This window comes from Hemitrygon akajei, chromosome 4 (genome assembly GCF_048418815.1).
Source record: "Hemitrygon akajei chromosome 4, sHemAka1.3, whole genome shotgun sequence".
NCBI classification, from domain to species: domain Eukaryota; kingdom Metazoa; phylum Chordata; class Chondrichthyes; order Myliobatiformes; family Dasyatidae; genus Hemitrygon; species Hemitrygon akajei.
The window spans coordinates 143341537-143360157 of NC_133127.1; the positions used below are offsets into that span (position 1 = coordinate 143341537).

An 18621-nucleotide genomic window follows, 5' to 3' on the forward strand; every position below is an offset into this window, starting at 1 on the left:
ACAGGGGTGGAACCTGGTGTGGTCTGCTGCTGCTGCTGTAGCCCATCCTCTTCAAGCTTCGAAGTCTAGTGCATTCGGCGATGCGCTTCTGCACACCGTTGTTATAAACGATGGTTATTTGAGTTAGTGTCACCTTTCTGGCAGCTTGAACCGGTCTGACCATTCTCCTCTGACCTCTCACATTAACAAGGCTCTATCACCCACAGAACTGCCACTCACTGAGTTTTATTTTTAAACCTTTTGCACCATTCACTGTAAACTCCAGAGATTGTTATGCATGAAAATCTGAAGAGATCAGCAATTTCCCGGATACTCAAGCCACTATCTGGCATCAACAATCATTCCACAGTCAAAGTTACTTCAATCACATTTCTTCCAATTCTGACTAAACCTCTTGACCTTGTCTGCAGGCTTTTATGCATTGAATTGCTGGCATAAGATTGGCTGATTAGATATCTCTATTACTGAGCAGGTACAGGTGTACCTAATAAAGTGGCCACTGAGCACATGTCGTATATAGTAATGTAACATGTAATAAGCTCCTTCACAGCTTTCTCACACCAACTGGACAGAAATAATGCTGCAATTACACTCTCCAAGCCTCCTTTAAAACAATGTAACATGGCATTCCTTGATATCATCCAACATGAAAATTTGAACAACGTGAGCCTCAGGTCACTCCACACCCACCAGAAATGGTGAAGGGGCCTAGCATCTCTCAGGCTGTCTTCCTGCCTGGCTGGTCAAGGACACCACACTTCACCTGTGGCTGTCAACAGCAACTGGTCTCATCAGCCATCTCAGAATCCTCAGAAATTGGACCTCCTTGAATCTAAGATTCTGTCTGAGAGAAAAAGCGAAGACCTTTTCAGCAACAGAAGTTTTCCACCTCCTCAAAATTAGGGTGCTGGTGGATCATGAAAAGATTTACACCATTGTTTTGGGAAATGCACTTTCTTCATGCTCAGGATGAATTGTCAGATTTAAGGGGTACTCTGTACTTATCTGGCTAATCGCTATCCTGGACCACAACAGCAAAAGGCAAGAACTATATGTTTACTAGGCTCATAATGGAAAATATCATTGTTCATGTGAAGATAAAATTTTGCTGCCTGCATCAGTTGGTGAGGTAACACACACAAAATGCTGCAGGCCAGGCAGCATCTATGGAAAAGAGGGCTGAACAGCCCCGGCCCAAAATATCAACTGTACTCTTTTACCATAGATTCTGCCCAGCCTGCTGAGTTCCTCCAGCATTTTGTGTGTGGTGCTTTGGATTTTCAGCATCTGCAGATTTTCTCTTGCTTGTCCGAGGTGATGCCCTGCAGTATATACCAAGCAGTTTGGAGACTGCTGTATGCTGCACAATCATACCAGTCACAACACAACAGCCACTGTTAGAAGGAGAGCAAGGAGATCCAAAGTCTAAAGTCAAGCCTTGAAAGCAGTGAGAGACAGAAGCAAAAGAAAAAGGAGGCTAACAGTAGGTTGAGCAGCATCCGTAGAGGATGTTTTATAATGTGTCCACACCCTCTTCTAACCAAATGAAGAAAGCAAGCATTGGCTGTACTGTGCTAGGGGATTCGCAAGTATCCTGAAAAATCTCTAATAGGACCAAGCTAACCTTTTCAAAGTATATACCCTAACATCAATGCAATACACAAGTAGACAGCTGGGAAAGCACAAGGAACAAGTAATTCCCTTGCATTCTGCTGTACATATCTATCTGAATTGGAAAAAGTTTATAAAATGGAATCCTACTCAAGCTGTTGCACAAGATGTACTTCTACACATTAAAGGAAAAGTTATAATATTCATGCAGTGAAACAAACCTTTATGCTCTCTTCTATGAGGGTTTAAATAACTTATATCAAGGTATCACTCAAAAATTAATCTGAAAAATTAACCCTAAAAAACAAAAATTGGACTGCTGCCCAGACTAATGAAGAGAGTAGTCTGGTATTGCTAAGTGTAGGTTACAGTTGTGCATGCTGCCTTAAAAGACTTGAGAGCGATGAATAGATGGGAGAGATTATCCTGAACCTGCACACTATGTGGCCTTTTCAGAGAATGGATAGACAATGATGCAGTTATTTGTTAGCACTCAAACTGCACTTCAATTGCTTCAGTTTCTAGACTAAAGGGATGATCTGTTAAAGGATCCCAGATCACACAGTTATTCCGTACTATCGTCACACTTTGGAATCAATGTCTGCACAATTCATAATGAAATGGGGTGGCAGGAGCACATCACTGTTCTTGCATTAAACACAATTTACTGCATGCCACAGAGTGAGCTGTTCACAAGGCCTCGCTGCAGAAACTGGCTGCTGATGTTCAGCACATCTCTGTTCAAACAAACACTACCACGCATATCATTTTGCTGTTGAATAAAATCGGGCTAGTAGAATTGTCCAAACAGATGGGTAATTGGCTTGCAAATGGCCATTTTACTGCCTAATTAGGACATCAAATTGCATGCCATAGAATATCAGTGTACTTGAATTAGCTTCCAGCTCTGGCTCGATCAGGAAATAACGGATCAGGTCAGGAAGAAGTGACGCAGCTCCGCAGTGGCTATCACTTGCACCAATAGGCACTACGTAATAGAATGATTGTTGAGCCCTTGCAAAGAAGTCCAGCAAGGAGGTCCAGTATCAGATCTCTCTACAGCAGCTTGTGAAAATATGGTCATTGATATTGTGGCATGTATTCAGTCAGACAGGCTTACTTACCCTCCTATTATGCATGTGCATCACCTTATCATGAAAGCAACCGGCAATCAGCCTAATTACTGATGCACAACTGTACTATTATCAATAATGGGCTGAGGTGTGGGTGGAGGAGCAACTTGCTTTAAAGGAGGCCAATGTGAAAGTATTGCCGTTGGGCTTTTGTTTTACTAACAAAATGATTTTCTTCTGGTACATCACAGTAAAGGGATTCTGTCCTAGACAGATCCTGCCAGACTCTAAAATGACAGTCATAGTGAGGACCCTGCTCTATCCACCTCTCCATAAGACTTTTCTCCACCTCCAGCACATGCTCTCCTGTATCACGTTGCATAAATATGAGAGTTTTGCCTTCTGTAGTAATCAGTGTTACTGCTATTTGTTTGCACTGGGTCTGTATCTTTAAAAACCAATGCAATTTTGTTGGGATGCACTAAATTGAGTTCAGTCCTATCAGGAATTTTGGCTTAGAACATTTCTTGGACAATTTCACCATTATTTTGCCTCTGTTGCAAGGAAAATGCATACAATCCAATCCCTAGGCCAGTTTATCTACAATGTCAAGTCTTCTTAATATTTCACTACATTGATTAGATTACCCATCATTCTGCCTTATTCAAAAGAATACAAGTCAATTTTACTCCTCTTATGAGGTTCTCAGTTTCCAGTTTTATATAAGTCCACAGACAAGGCATAAAGAGATCTGCTTATGTTTATACTTAATATCACTCACCACATTCCAAATTGCAAAGTTGAATTTCTCTGCTTCTTTTAACAACTACCTTACATCTGTGCCCTGTTGTCTAACTAACTGTAAACAGATTTTTTTTTGTTTACTATTTTGATTTTGGACTGTATTGCATTTACTATCAAACCACTACACAGCAAGCAAAATCCTTGCCTTTCTAATTTTCACATAACTGCAGCAGAAGATAGATAGATAGATACTTTATTCATCCCCATGGGGAAATTCAACTTTTTTCCAATGTCCCATAAGCTCTGATATTTTTTTCATCCTGGCAGATAGCTGACCCTGATTCAGAATAATTTGGAAGATGTGTAACTTGACCAAACAGTGCCATATCAGGAAAAAGATCTGTTCTCTTTTTTTTTGTGGAACAAAGGGTGGGGGGGGGGGAACTGACATCAAAATCATTTACAAATCAAATGCAACTAATAATGCAGCCAATTATGGTTAAAATATAAAAAATATATACACAACTTCAGAAATACAATTCAAATTATAATAGTAGTTTGGCTTTTAATTTTGTTTTCCCCTTTAACACAGGAATACGTGTATACTTTTCATAAGTATGTTTGACATGAAATAAACCTGAATTCGTCAAAGGTGAAGGACTAAATAGATGATGGTTGTAGATGACAATTAGCTTATTTAAGTTTTGAACGCTGTTCTGATTCACTCAACTGGAAGCAATCCCCTTCACATGGAATAAATGTTGCAAAACATGACCTAACTTTCTGCATTGGAGAACTGAAATTGGAAATTTAATACTGTAGTGATACATTGTGAATGACAGTAGAGACCAGTGGACAACGATTGTTTCAGCTCCAATTGCTCCATTCATCTTTCTTCTGCCAATTATAATTTACGCCTCAGGTAATTGTGTTTAAATCAATTGAACACTGAAGGCACTTAATCCACTTAATATTGACATTATGGATCCTAATTAATGCTCTGCATATTTAGAGATTTATTAATTATAGAATACATTTTTTAATTTAATATGTCAGTGTCTGTGATACAAATATAGTAATAAAGCAATTTGTGGAAAATGTACATATTTAGTTGAATTACAAATCTGGATTTGCAATGAAACTGGCTGTTTTAAATTGCTGTACTGTAATATAAAGACTGCACTTCAGCACATCTAAGTAAATACTTTGTTTGCAGCATTAGTATTTGAAATTTTCTTTCAACAGATTCTTTCCTGAAGTAATTATGGAACATTGAACATACAAGAGTACATTTTAACCCACAGTGTTGTGCCGAACCAGCTAAAAAGCAAATCAAAAACACCCAGACACCAATCCCTCCTACCTACTCCGTGTCCATATCCCTCCATCTTCCTAACATCCATGTGCCTATCCAAATGTCTCTTAAAAGCCTCTAACGTATTTACCTCTACCACCCTACCGGGCAGCACTTCCCAGGCATCCACCACTCTGAGTAAAAAAAAATCTGACCCCTCATATTCCCTTTGAATCTTACCCCTCCGACCTTCAACACATGCCCTCCGTGAATGCAGATTCTGGAATGAGCATGAACACACACACACACACACAAACAGTTGATGTTTCAGGCCAAGACCCTTCATCAGCTCTTCATTAGGTGAAGGACTGAGTTAGTGTAGTGAGGTATTGTTGCAGCTTCATAAAACTCCGGTTAGACCACAGAGTTGTGTGCAGTTCTGGTTGCCTTGTTATAGGGAGCCTGTTGATGCTTTGCCATGGGCTAGTACACCTGATTTTGCATTTGGTGAACAGAAGTTTACATAATTAGATGGTGCAGTAAGCCAGTGGGCACATGTAAAGTTATATTAAAAAAGGATTTACGCCATCACCACCTACCAATAGAGAAAGTGCTAAAATTAGTTGGCATTGATCTATTTTAGAGGATAGGAGCATTGCAAAGGGAAATAAGGAAAGGGTGCAAAAGGAATCAGAGTGGAAGGAGTGTTGAGTTTAAACATATGCAAAACTACTCTAGATGGAAAGGCCTGTATTTCCCCAGTCCATGTACATAATATCTGCAAAGTGGATCAATTTTTTAAACATGCATGCTTTCAAATTCATTGGAATTTGAAAGTATGCATGTAAACATTTGATCTTTCACATAGTAAGTACAAAATTATTGTTAGTTTATAAACATTTATCTTGTTCTCTCCTGCAGTTTAGTAATAACAAAACAAGAATATTGGTTTCTATAGCATGGGAATCAGTAGATTTATAAAAGATGTCAGTTTACAGTTTGAGATCGAGAAAGGAGAGGGAGGTGTCAAAGATGGACCGAGTGAATTTAAGGGCAAGATTCCCATGGTTAATTTGACTATATCTCTTCTCACCCTATCTCCTGTAAAAATGCCATACCCTTTTCTCAGTTGCTTTGCATCTGCTCTATCTATTCCCAGGACATAACTTTTCATTCTAATGACTTCTTTTTAGTTGCCTTCTGTTGGTATTTAAAAGTTTCCCAATCGCCTAACTTCCCACTAATTTTTGCTCTGTTATGTGCCCTCTTTTGGCTTTCATGTTGGCTTTGACTTCTCTTATTAGCCATGGTTGTGTCATCTTGCTTTTAGAATGCTTTCCTCTTTGGGCTGTGTAAATCCTGTGCCTTCCAAATTGCTTCCAGGAATTCCAGCCATTGCTGCTCTGCCATCATCCCTGCCAGTGTTCTTTTCCAAACAATTCTAGCTAACTCATCTTTCATGGGCTCTATAATTCCCTTTACTCCACTGTAATACTGATACTCTGACTTTAGCTTCTCCTTCTCAATATCCAGGGTGAAGTTGATCATATTATGATCACTTTCCCCCCCAAAGGTTATTTTACCTTAAGCTCTCTAATCAATTCCAGCTCATTGAACAACACCCAATCCAGAATGGATAATCCCCTAGTGGGCTCAACCATGAGATACTTTAAAAAGCTATTGCAAAAGCATTTTAGAAATTCCCCCTCTTGGGATCCAGCATCAACCTGATTTTCCCAATCTACCTACATGTTGAAGTCCCCCATTGCCCTTTTGGAATGTACTTTCTATCTCCCATTGTAATTTGTAGGTCACATCCTCACTACTGTTTGGGGATCTGTATATGACTTCCATCAAGGTCTCTTTATGCTTGCAGTCCCTTACCTCTATCCACAATGATTCAACACCTTCCAACCCTATGCCACCTATTTCTAATGATATAATTTCATTCTTTACCAGCAGAGCAATACCACCCACCCTGCCTTCTTAGCCTGTCCTTTCAATGCAATGTGTATCCTTGGACATTAAGCTCCTTCTTTCAGCTATGATTCAGTGATGCCGACAACATTATACATTCCAGTCTGTAACTGTGCTACAAGTTCAAGTATAACATCTTCAGTCCTGTATTCAAACCTTTTCAATTTTGTTACCTTTTAGAAACATAGAAAACCTACAGCACAATACAGGCCCTTCAGCCCAAAGTTGTGCCAAACATGTCCCTACCTTAGAAATTACTAGGCTTACCCATAGCCCTCTATTTTACTAAGTTCCATGTATCTATCTAAAAGTCTCTTAAAAGACCCTATCGTATCCACCTCCACCACTGCTGCTGGCAGCCCATTCCATGCACTCACCACTCTGAGTAAAAAAACTTACCCCTGACATCTCCTCTGTACCTACTCCCCAGCACCTTAAACCTGTGTCCTCTTGTGGCAACCATTTCAGCCTCTGACTATCCACACGATCAATGCCTCTCATCATCTTATACAACTCTATCAGGTCACCTCTCATCCTCCTTCACTCCAAGGAGAAAAGGCCGAGTTCACTCAACCTGTTCTCATAAGGCATGCTCCCCAATCCAGGTAACATCCTTCTAAATCTCCTCTGCACCCTCTCTATGGCTTCCACATCCTTCCTGTAGTGAGGCAACCAGAACTGTGCACAGTACTCCAAGTGGGGTCTGACCAGGGTACTATATAGCTGCAACATTACCTCTCGGCTCCTAAATTCAGTTCTAGGATTGATGAAGGCCAATACACTTTTATGTTGCAATTCATCCCATTGATTACAATTTTGTCCAATCATCAGCCTCTCCTTGCTAGGAGCCCCACTACACATTAACTGTGCTTGCAAACCGACTACCTCATCTTCAGGACAGTTCCCATCCTCCTGTCAAATTAGTTTAAACCAACCCGAACAGCTCTAACCAACCTGCCAGCAAGGATATTGGACTTCCTCAGGTTCAGGTGTAAACAGGTCATACCTTCCCCGGAACAGATCCCAATGATCCATAAATCTAAAGCCCTGCCCCTGCAACAATTCCTCGGTCACACATTCACCTGCCAAGCCATCCTATTATCATCTTCACTGGCCCCAGGCACAGGCAGCAATTCAGAGATGACTACCCTAGAGGTCCTGCTTCTCAGCTTTCTATCTAGCTCCCTAGAATCTCTGCAGGACTTCCTCACCTTGTCAACCTATATGTCATTTGTGCCAATATGTACCAAGACTTCCAGCTGCTCACCCTCGCCCTTGAAAATGCCATGGACATGATCCGAGACATCCCTGATCCTGGCACCAGGGAGGCAATGTACCATCTGGAGGTCTCTATCATGCCCACAGAAACTCATCTCTGTTCCTCTGACTGAAGAATCTCCTATCAGCAGGGCAATCCCGTTCACCTCTGACCTCTGCTCTTCTAAGATACAGCGCGAGACTCAGTGCCAGAGACCCCTGTGGCATTCCCCCCACCCCCGAAGGTTATTCCCCTCAATGGTATCTAAAGTTGTATACTTATTGTTGAGGGGAATGGCCACAGGTGTACTCTGCACTGGCTGTATATTTCCCCTCCTTCTGACAGTCACCCAGTTACCTGTCTCCTGCAACCTAGGGGTGACTACCTCCCTGTCGCTCCTGGTTATCGCCTCTTCATTCTCCCGAAGGTCATCGAGCAGCAGCTCCAGTTCCAGTTCCTTAATACATTCTCTCAGGAGATGCACCTGGTACAGATCTGTTTACCTGGCAGACTAGAGATCTCCCGGACTTCGCGCATCCCACACAAAGTACAAAACACCGCCGCCGGAGCCATTCTCCCTAATCTACTCTGCCCTAACAGATGAGGAATGAACAGGTAAGGACACAGAGAGCAACTTACAGGACAATATACCTCACCCAAGTCTGATGAGCCAAAGCCATTCTAAACACCGGCACCCTCCAAATGAATGGCCGCTCCGTTTGCACTTGAATTAGTTTTACTGGCCCTTCCTAATGAATCCTTCTTGCTGGTTGGTCGCTCCTCAACTCAGGAAAACTGCAACAAAACTCTGCCTTTAAAATTTCGATCGCCATCCCGCTTAAAAGGTTTTTATGCACCTCTGAAGTGGATTGCCCCTTTAAGCGGCTTAAATGCTACAGCTGCCCATACACCTCCATTCAGGGTCCTTAACCCTTGAAAGGTGCAGCAACATTTCACCTGCAAATCTGCTGTGGTCGTCTTTGTATCCAGAGCGCCCAATACAGCCTCTACATTGGAGACACCCGTCGTGGAGGGACCGTTTCGTCGAGCGCCCCTGCTCCACCCGCCTAAAGCGGAACTTACCGGTGACCAAATATTTTAATTCCAATTCCTATTCTGGTACGTCAGTGTCTCCCTTTATCCTATGATGCACTCTCCTCTCCTACCAAATTCTTTCTTCTAAAGCCTTTAGCTTTCCCACACACCTGAACTATATATTCAGTTCCATAGACGCTGCCTTGTGCCACCTGTACAATCAACTGCAAGGTCAGGTTAGAAAGGTCCTCATCTTAATTACACCAATCCCACCCTCATTAAAACAGCAGAGACTCAGCAAATTAACTCCTTTCTCCAGAACTGCCTTTGCTGTTGGGTTCTCACATTAGATATTATCACCAAATTTCAAGGCTGCTAGTCTTCTTTACAGACTGTCTGACAGGAAAACACCAAACTTCTCAGAATTCATTTGATGCCATTTGTCTTTGCATTGCTGCATATGAGCTAAGGCATAGGATCCTAAATCAATATTGATGCTTGCTTCATAACACCTAACAAGTGCATATTCAAGCAAAGCATGGCAACATTAGCTCTGGCAACTTGTTTTAATTATTCAGTGATTAGAGTGAAATATCAATTTGGGAATTTTATAGGGCTAAAGCATTCTAATTTACTTTCATACATATAATACAAGTTTGAGGATCCTACTGAGGTATTTTAAAGTACTATTAATTTATCACATTTTCAGAAGCTACTGTATATAGGCAACACCTGTGTTATCTGGGGTGTGGGGTGAGGAGGACAAGATCCAAGAGGTAATAACTCTATCATGATGTTCGGTAATCTCCAAGTTTGGAATCCATGGAGTCTAAGGAAAGAGTGAATGGAAGATTCAGCCTTCCAAATCAGTCGGTATACCCCGAACTTATGTGCACATTTCAAAAGGGCACCAGGGTTCCAACTGGAATTGCTAGCAAAGAAGTGGTGGTTTCCCCCACCAAAAATCACTAGCTTATTTATGTTAAAGCAAGCTCAGAAAATGCTGGAAGGAACAGTTTCCCTTCCCACAGATGAGAATGCTTTATGTGGGAAACTCTTGTCAGAGCTAGAAAGGAGAGAAGCCATATTTTCATTTGTACGAGGTGGGGGGGGGGTGAAGAGAGAACAGAGAATCCTTTTAAATAAACTCCATTCAATTTCAGTAAAACAATATCGAAACTTAATTGGTGCAACTTAAGTTACAAAATGCAATGACTTGTCAAGATTATGCACAACTTATTACGATGTCCATTTCACTAACCCTTCTTTCCCCCCCCCCCCCACCCACATACACACACCACACAACAGAAGTGGATTTCTTAATTGATGGAAATTAGAAACAGAGGAAACATTATAATAGTATTTATTGTCATTCCTTTTGTAGGTATCTGCTACTTAATGATAATTTGCAATGCTGAATAAATACACAATTTTAGTTTATTCTAAAAAATTCTTAAAATAAATGCCACTGGGAGAATTCGCAATGATGGACAACTTCATTTACACTTCTGTTGCAATAAAAACGGGCTCACCTTGTACACTGATGCTATTTTTGAAATTACTAATTAGCAAAAAGCCTTCTTTAGTCTTCTTACTGGTGACCCACATGTGATGTGACTGATGGAATGGGGAGTAATGCAGGGCGGTAAGGTTGCTCTCCCACACAAAGCACCTCATTAGTTTATCATAATACAATATCTTCTGTGGGTGCATCAAGAAATGAGGGGTGGAAAAGTTTTACTAAAAATTGTACTCTTTCCCCCACTCACAAAATTCTGTAAGATTAAGTTTCACTTCATCTCAAACATTCTGATAGTGATTTGTGTATTACTCAAACAGCTGTAACTCCAAGATTGCCTGTGGCTACTCTCTTGGTTAACTCAAATGATTGCTATGTAAATGCTGATTACATTTTAAAATGCAATACAAAAAAGTAGGCTTGCTCTACTCAGTTGCTGTGGCAGAGTGCAAGAGTTCTATGTAAACACAGGATAAAACTTATATTTCAAACTTGATCATTTTAAGAAACAGCATAAGTGCAAGTTAATTGTTCATGTTAACATTTTCTATATTCCAATCTACAATCCACTGCAAAGACAAAATTACCAATTTCAGTTGTTCGATTTAAAATTTAAAAAAAGCTCAAAATTACACTGGTGTTTCCTGCCCTAGCTACAAAATACAAAAAGAATTACAGACTTAAAAACGCGGATGGGTGAAAACAACCAAATCTATAACTAGAATTAGGATTAGAAGTTGAAATGTGGTGATTTTATTGTCACTTAAAGATTTAACTCCTAAAGTAGACCATGAGCACCTATTCAAAGAGGGAAATTCAATAGACTTGTAGTGATCACTATATTTAAAAGAAACAGTGGATTGAGACCAGCTAGTTTTGAAAATCAGAGCAAAAAGCTTTGCAAACCACAAAATGTTATAACTAAATGATAGAAGGGTTCTAGAGAAGACAAGTTTACCTTTGAACATCATTACAGACTATCAAAGTGGAGTAGGTTAATTTTTTGGAAAGCTTAAATGAAATTTAGAGGTTCAAAATTGCCAGAAGTATGCTCAACTTGCTGCTGTTAGTATTGCAATCAAGATGTGCAACTACATTTTAATTCCATATACTAATCAAGTATTTCAGCTCACATCTAAATTAAAGAATGACACATTTAAATGAACACATGAAATTAGGAGTTTATAGACTCAAGCCATTCTACTCTATAAATGCGACAATATAAACAGAGATTCCATTGGCTATACCTCCTTAACTACAGTTAAACAGCACTAAATGTCTTCCTGCTCTTCCCCCCCCCCCCCCCCATGGGACAAGCTTATAGCCACTCTGACTGGATCTCCTGATTTGAGCCATTTGTATTGCGAAGAAAGTGAATAAAGCATGCCCATGTTTCTTTATTTAGGCACATTGCAATGAGCTGATAACAGTGTTTGTCATATTGGTTTGAGGTAAAATTCACAGATCTGAAAACAAAGAATATGAACTCAATCAAGAACATTCCCACCTGTAAATCTTCCTCTACACCATGCCCCCATCTACACATTTTAGAAAAAAAGTACTCAGTCATGCAAGATTCAGATAAAGATGCACACTTTCTCTGACCAAGAAGAAACTTACTATCTTTGCCTATCCCTATTCAAGTTTGTTCTTTCGTATAGAAAGATTTCTCGCCCACCTTTCATCAGTCAGCCCATTTTCATTTCAGCCAAGAACATGGAAATAAGATGTTTCCTTGCTTCCAATCATCTCCATTGCTACTGATGTAAAGTACTACAGGTAGGAATCAAATAACAAAATTCCATTTTGTATGCAAAGGACACAAGTCAACAAGTTCTCCATTTCTGCCAGCAAAAATCTGATATTATTAATATTTACGAAGTTCAAGAAATATTGCAGTGCAACATTCAACATGGATATTATTAATTAGACATCATTTATGAAAAGTCCTGTAGATGCAACTTAAGGATATTGAAAAGAACAGCAGCATATAAAACTTTAATCAGGAAAATCTCCTGAAAATTAAAATTTAAATAAAATAATCACATAAAAGCTAACCAATCCAAAGTGCAAAAATTAATTATTCTAAGCAGATAATTTGTCATGCAAAGACTACTATTTCTCATGATACAAGAGTCAACCATGACAATATTGAGTATTACTATAGTCTTCTTCCACTTCCACCCCCAATGAATAGTCAGCTCTGTTCTTGGGAATTGGAAATTCTAAGTAGTTGTACAAAGTTAGTGATATTGTGAGAGGCATGAATGGGTGTTGTGGGCAGATAGTTGCCCGACGCCAGTTGGGCTGCTGGGCACGACATTAGAATGCATAGTTCTTTACAAGTATCCGAATACAGATTAATAAACTACCACTGACCCTGAGAATCCCCAAGCATTCAAATAATGGTTGGCATATCTTTAAAGCAACTGATTCAGGGAGGAAAAGTTTCAAATAAAGCTTTGTACAATAATAAAATGTAATAAAATCTGTAACTACCTTCATTGAAATTTATTAATTGAGTAAACTATGAATAGCTCCTAAATTCCCACAGTATATATGTAATATTTCCCAAAGAAAGAAATACATTATATTGGAAGTGAAGCCATCATTTGCCAAACATGTTGAATTTTATTACACTCCATGCAAAAAAAAGCATTTTATAGCATTTGGGCAAACTGTCAATTGCTGCTTTCCAATAATCCCAAAATCCAAAAATTTACAAAGCAGCAGGCAAGTATTTTTGAGCAACTAAAAAAACAAATCCCCAATGATCCCCTGAAAAGACTATGTTCTGCAGCTATCACAAAATAATGCAACTGAGGTAGAGGATGAAGGAGACCTTATTTAAACTTAGAAAATCAAACGTCCAAAGGACCCCAAATCATTTCCTCCTCCAGCAGATGGTCCACAATTTCCGGAAGATCCACCATTTTCATCGTCATCGAAACGTCTCCACCATGATGGTGAATTAACAGATGTTATACGGTCAGCTCTTTTCCTTGCTTCTTTTTCCTCTTCCTAGAAACAGTTTTAACATGCTTTCAATTAATACTGTACATCTTTAATTGACTTGCACCTTTTAAGATACATCATCTAAACATTTAACTAGGGTACAATGTTTTGACCTTTGTTGGCCGATTTGTCTGCATTGCTTCAGTTTCTGAAGCAGTCTTGCCTTGTGGTCAGAATCAGATTTAATATCACTAGCATATGTCACGAAATTTGTTTAGCAGAACAAGTACACCGCAATATACATAAAAAATTAAAGACTATAAAGTATATATAAAAATTAAATTAATAGAGCAAAAAGAGAGAAAAAGTAGTGAGGTAGTGTTCATGGATTCATTGTCCATTCAGAAATCTCTTTGTGGAGAGGAAGAAGCTGTCCCGGAAATGTTGAGTGTGTGTCGTCAGGCTTCTGTACCTTTTCCTTAATGGTGGTAGTGAGAAGAGGGTATGTCCTGAGTAATGGAAGCCCTTAATGATGGATGCCGCTTTTTGAGGCAGCACCTTTTGAAAGCATCCTCAGTGCTGAGGAGGCTAGTACCCATGATGGAGCTAGCTGAGTTTACAATTTTCTGCAGCTTTTTGTGATACTGTGCAATGGCCCCTCCACGCCAGACGGTGATGTATCTAGTTAGAATACTCTCCACAGTACAGCTGTAGAAATTTGCAAGCATCTTTGGTGACATACTCCTAATGAAATATAGCTGCTGTCCTGCCTTCTTTGTAATTGCATCAATATGCTGGGCCCAGGATAAATCTTCAGAAACGTTGACTCCATTCAAACCTCCAACAAGTAGCAGCACAGATAAAACTTACTGAGTTACGAAAGAAAGATTATACAAACAGAAAAGCAATTTGACCATGATCCTTTGCATTATACATCTGCACAACTGTCAAATATTATTAGTTTTCTGAATCTCAACAGACATTTAACCCTGGTTTGAAATTTCCAGCTATTACATATAAAATGTTATTATTCACATGAGATTTCACTCATTTCTAAAGAACTGGTGCTTGCTGGTCTGTGGAATAACAAATCAGTCTACAGAAAAAAGGAAAATTACAGAATGAAGATCTAATTGAAAATATCTCCAGAAACAAGTATAATAGTTGCAATTTCCTTGCATGTCACAGTCACCATTATTTAAAATTTGTTAATGACCATTAAGTAGTAATGATAATGCTCAAGTTACATTAAACACCAAGGCAAAGCCAAAACATGGGATTCACCCTGTCCAGCCAGGTGCACCTCTGGCATGAACAAGTCACTAAGCTTCAACAACTTCTTTCTAGGGTTATTAGTCACAGTTAACATGCACAATTAAAATTTGAGGTCCCCACTAGTGTCATTAAATCATAAATATCATTACTGCTTACACAAGCTTTCTGTGTGCACATTTGCTGCCCCATTTCCATACCTTATCAAAAAGAGTTTAGTCTAATTGAAAGGCATATGGGGGTTCATCTTCTGATGACATTGGCCTTTGTATTGCAATTAAATACCTCCGATCTGTAAAAGCACATTTAAAAAACACTATACCCTAATCTTTCTCTGGCCTTTTGCAATCTTTGAGCATGTGAAATAATAAACTAGAAATACATTTAGCAGCCTTTTGGACAAGTGGGGATTGGTTAGGCAAAATCCACTTGGATTTGATGAATAAACGGTAAAGGAGATGGTTATCATAGTGCACTGAGAGGCTTGTTTCATACTGTACCTCTGCATCCACAGCAATCAACTCCTCACTTACACTAATCTCCATTTTTTAAAATTCTTTCCATGTTCTCCAGATCCTACCAGTCACTTACACAGAGGGAGTTGTGACAGTCTATATGGACGTTTGATATAGTACAAATAATAGCCCCTCAATCAAGTCCGAAGGCCATGGAATAGACAGTGAGCTATAGAAGCTCAAGCAGAAAAATGGATAAGTAACAGGAATCACAAGCAGTGACAAGATTATTTTCCATACAGAAGGAAAGCATAGTGAAATTTTCCAGCACTCATTACTAGAATCACTAGCTTTATTTATAACAATGATTTGTAGATTATACAAGACTTGGAAGTATATGCAACCAAGAAGGACATTAAAGCATAGATGAACGAAATGGTCAGATGAGCAGCAAATTAAATTTAAATAATAATGAAGTTGTACATTTTGGTAGGAAGGAGGTAAGACAATTTAAATCAAGGGCAAAATTTTACAAGGAACACAAGAACAGAGACCTATAGCTACAAGTCATGGACTCCTTGCACAGTCAGCATGGCTTTATATGGGGAAGATCCTGAGTCACATATTTGCTCAAAAGGTTTTTAAGGTGACAAAGATTATTGTTGAGGATGGGGTAGTGAATGTTATCCACATAAACTTTCATACAGCATTTGACAAAGTCCTTCATAGTAGGTAGCTTAGCAGACCAAGTTATGTGGGATTCCCAGCAAACTGGATACAAAATTCACTTGGTCATAGCAGAAAGAGGACTGTTTTCTTGTCTGCAGGTCTGTAACCAGTGGTGTTCAGAAAGGATTAGTGCTGAGTCCTCTTATTTGCAACACCTCACACACAAATAATTTGGATGAAGGTGTAGGTGGAGTTGTGGTTAGTGAGGAAAGTTGAAGGAGGAATCAACTGGAAACATGGACAGAGAAATAAGAGATTGAGTTTAATCTGAACAAGTCTGAAGTAATGCATTTTTGGAGTTCTGAGGTCAAGCAAGAGGAACATGCACAGGAAATAGTAGCACCCTTAAGAGCATTAATGTATTAAGGGATCCTGAGCTGCTGCAAGTCCATTACCCTCTGAAAACGGCAACAGAAGTGGTTAAGGTGGTTTACATGCCTTTATTGGTCAGAACCTAAGAGTATAAAAGTTTGAGAGTCACAATGCAGTTGTATATATAAAAAAAACAAGTTATACCACATTTAAAGTATTATATTCAGTTTTAGCTACCATGTTATAGGAACCTTTGGAAAGGGTGTAAAAGCTTCACCAGATGTTGCCTAGATTAGAGTGCATTAGCTATAAGATAATTTGGACAAATTTAGGATTGTTCCCTCTGGAATATCATAATCTAAAAGACAATATTATAGTATATAAAATTTCAAGTGGTATAGATACAGTAGGCAGTCCACATCTTTCTCCCAAGGTGGAACTGTCAAAAAAAGAGGAAGAGTTTAGATGCTGAGAGAATGAAATTTTTTTTATATAAAAAGAGTGGCAGATACCTGGAACCTGATGACTCCAAGGAAGGTAGAAGATATGATTGCAACATTTACAGAGGCATTTAAAAAGATTCACAAACAATTAGGGAAGAGGAATAGAGGCAACATGCAAGCAAATGAGATTAGTTAAGACTGGTTTCATGGTCAGCACAGACATGCTCTATATCATTCTGTTGTTTCATGAGCACAGGTTATTGAAAGCAGCAGTAAGGGTTGAGAAAGTTCAGAATCCTGGACTTTTATCCAAAATAGTTCCATTTAAAATCTATTAGACTATTCATCAATTGTTGTGAAGCCTTACAAAAACAAATTAATACAAAATGGTAACAGTCACAGCATCCTAAAAATCAAAGTCTGGTAAGTGAACTAATTTTGAAATTATCATCAGTCTAAATCACTTACCTGTAGGTACTGAATGTTGTCCCTGGAAATGGCTTCCATCAACTCTTTGTTTAATCTTACTTCGCCATACAGTCCCACATTAGCTGTAATAGGTTCGCCATCAGAGCAAGACTGTCCTGTTAATCGCTGTCTGTAGAATAACACATAGGCAGTGTCTTTGGGAAAGTAACTGGTAACATTGCTGATGGATTCAAATGATGAAAATGAAACTCTGGTGTCATTATACAAATACCACTTTCCGTCAGTTCTACCCTCAGCACCCAAAATTTCACTTGGGCCGATTACAGAGTCTGCATCCACACATTCTCTTGCATAGCAATAGTAATGTCCACTTTCAGAAGATATCCCGGAGTGTACCACTACAGAACAGAGGTCATATACAACTGACATACACATAGTATCCTCCACAAAAGGGCTCCAGTTTCCTAGTTTGTATTGTTGATTTGTGCCACAAATTTTGTGTCCATCCTTTGAATTTATCCTAATGGGTAGTTTAAGGACTAAAGGAACTGATACATTATCCAATATCTTTCTGCGTTTCATTGTTGCAAGATCAAAGGAGAATCGTAATAAAGTCAAGATAAGATAATGTGGATTTCCAGTTAATTCTACCACTTTTTCTGCTTCTTGTAATGAGGTACATTTATTGCAATAATATCTGTTATCGCCTGACAGCACTTCTGGTGAAAGAAAGTAGTTAATGAGATCAGACACTGATCTACAATCTGCTGAGTCACATATTTTCTCCCCCGAGGCCACTGCAAAATCATTCTGTGGCAGGGAACCAATTCTAGATGCCGTAGTCTCCTCCTTTGCTTTTCCATGGGCACCAATTACTTCAACTGGTACCACTCGCACTGGATGCTCCTTATATTTTGTTTGTGTCTGTTTATTTGGAGACTGTTGTTGCTCAGCTTGTGATACCAAATTATCTGCACTAGAAATCTTCATTGAAATATTAGGGTCACTCGAATGATCACACCTTTGTAGAAACTTGTTAGGCGGTGGAAATGCTAGGGATAGATCTGTAAAAGCTTCCTCTCGGAAGGAAACATTACAACAACAGTGACAAAGGATCCTAGTCACCATCTTTCCACCAAACATTCTTTCTATTAATGTTTTCTCTGGATCTCGACCTTCTATACGAGGTCCACTGCCTGAATGTCTCTGTCCATGAGAAATTCCTTTACTAGCCTTCTCTTCTTCATGTAGCCTTGAAAATAAAATTAAATGTTTAGCCACAAAAAGGTACAGGACTGTCATTTCCATGATATCAATTAGCTTTCCAGTTAAGAACCTAAACTTGTTCTAGACATTACAAAGTTGGAGCAGCATATATAAATGAATTATAACCATAACATTGCTCATGATTACTTAGATTTTCTGATGAGTAAATAGCAGGCAGACAAAATTAAAAAAAATAATTTCAACCAAGCACACATGGTCAAAAGTAAATTTAAATAAAAGTTTATCTCT

General features: G+C 39.1%; 1 protein-coding gene across 4 annotated transcripts in view; it reads right to left on the reverse strand.

Moving 5' to 3' along the window:
- Positions 1-11832: 11832 nt before the first annotated feature.
- The window catches only part of LOC140726712 (ubiquitin carboxyl-terminal hydrolase 35-like), a 38332-nt gene continuing 31543 nt past the window's right edge, over positions 11833-18621 (reverse strand). For all 4 annotated transcript variants that reach the window (XM_073043468.1, XM_073043466.1, XM_073043469.1 and 1 more), the window contains exons 11-12: positions 17146-18358; positions 11833-13532 (exon numbers count right to left, since the gene is read on the reverse strand). In XM_073043468.1, the coding sequence (XP_072899569.1) occupies positions 13365-13532; positions 17146-18358 (1381 nt within the window). In that variant the 3' untranslated portion in view covers positions 11833-13364. The remainder of the gene's footprint in view (positions 13533-17145; positions 18359-18621) is intronic.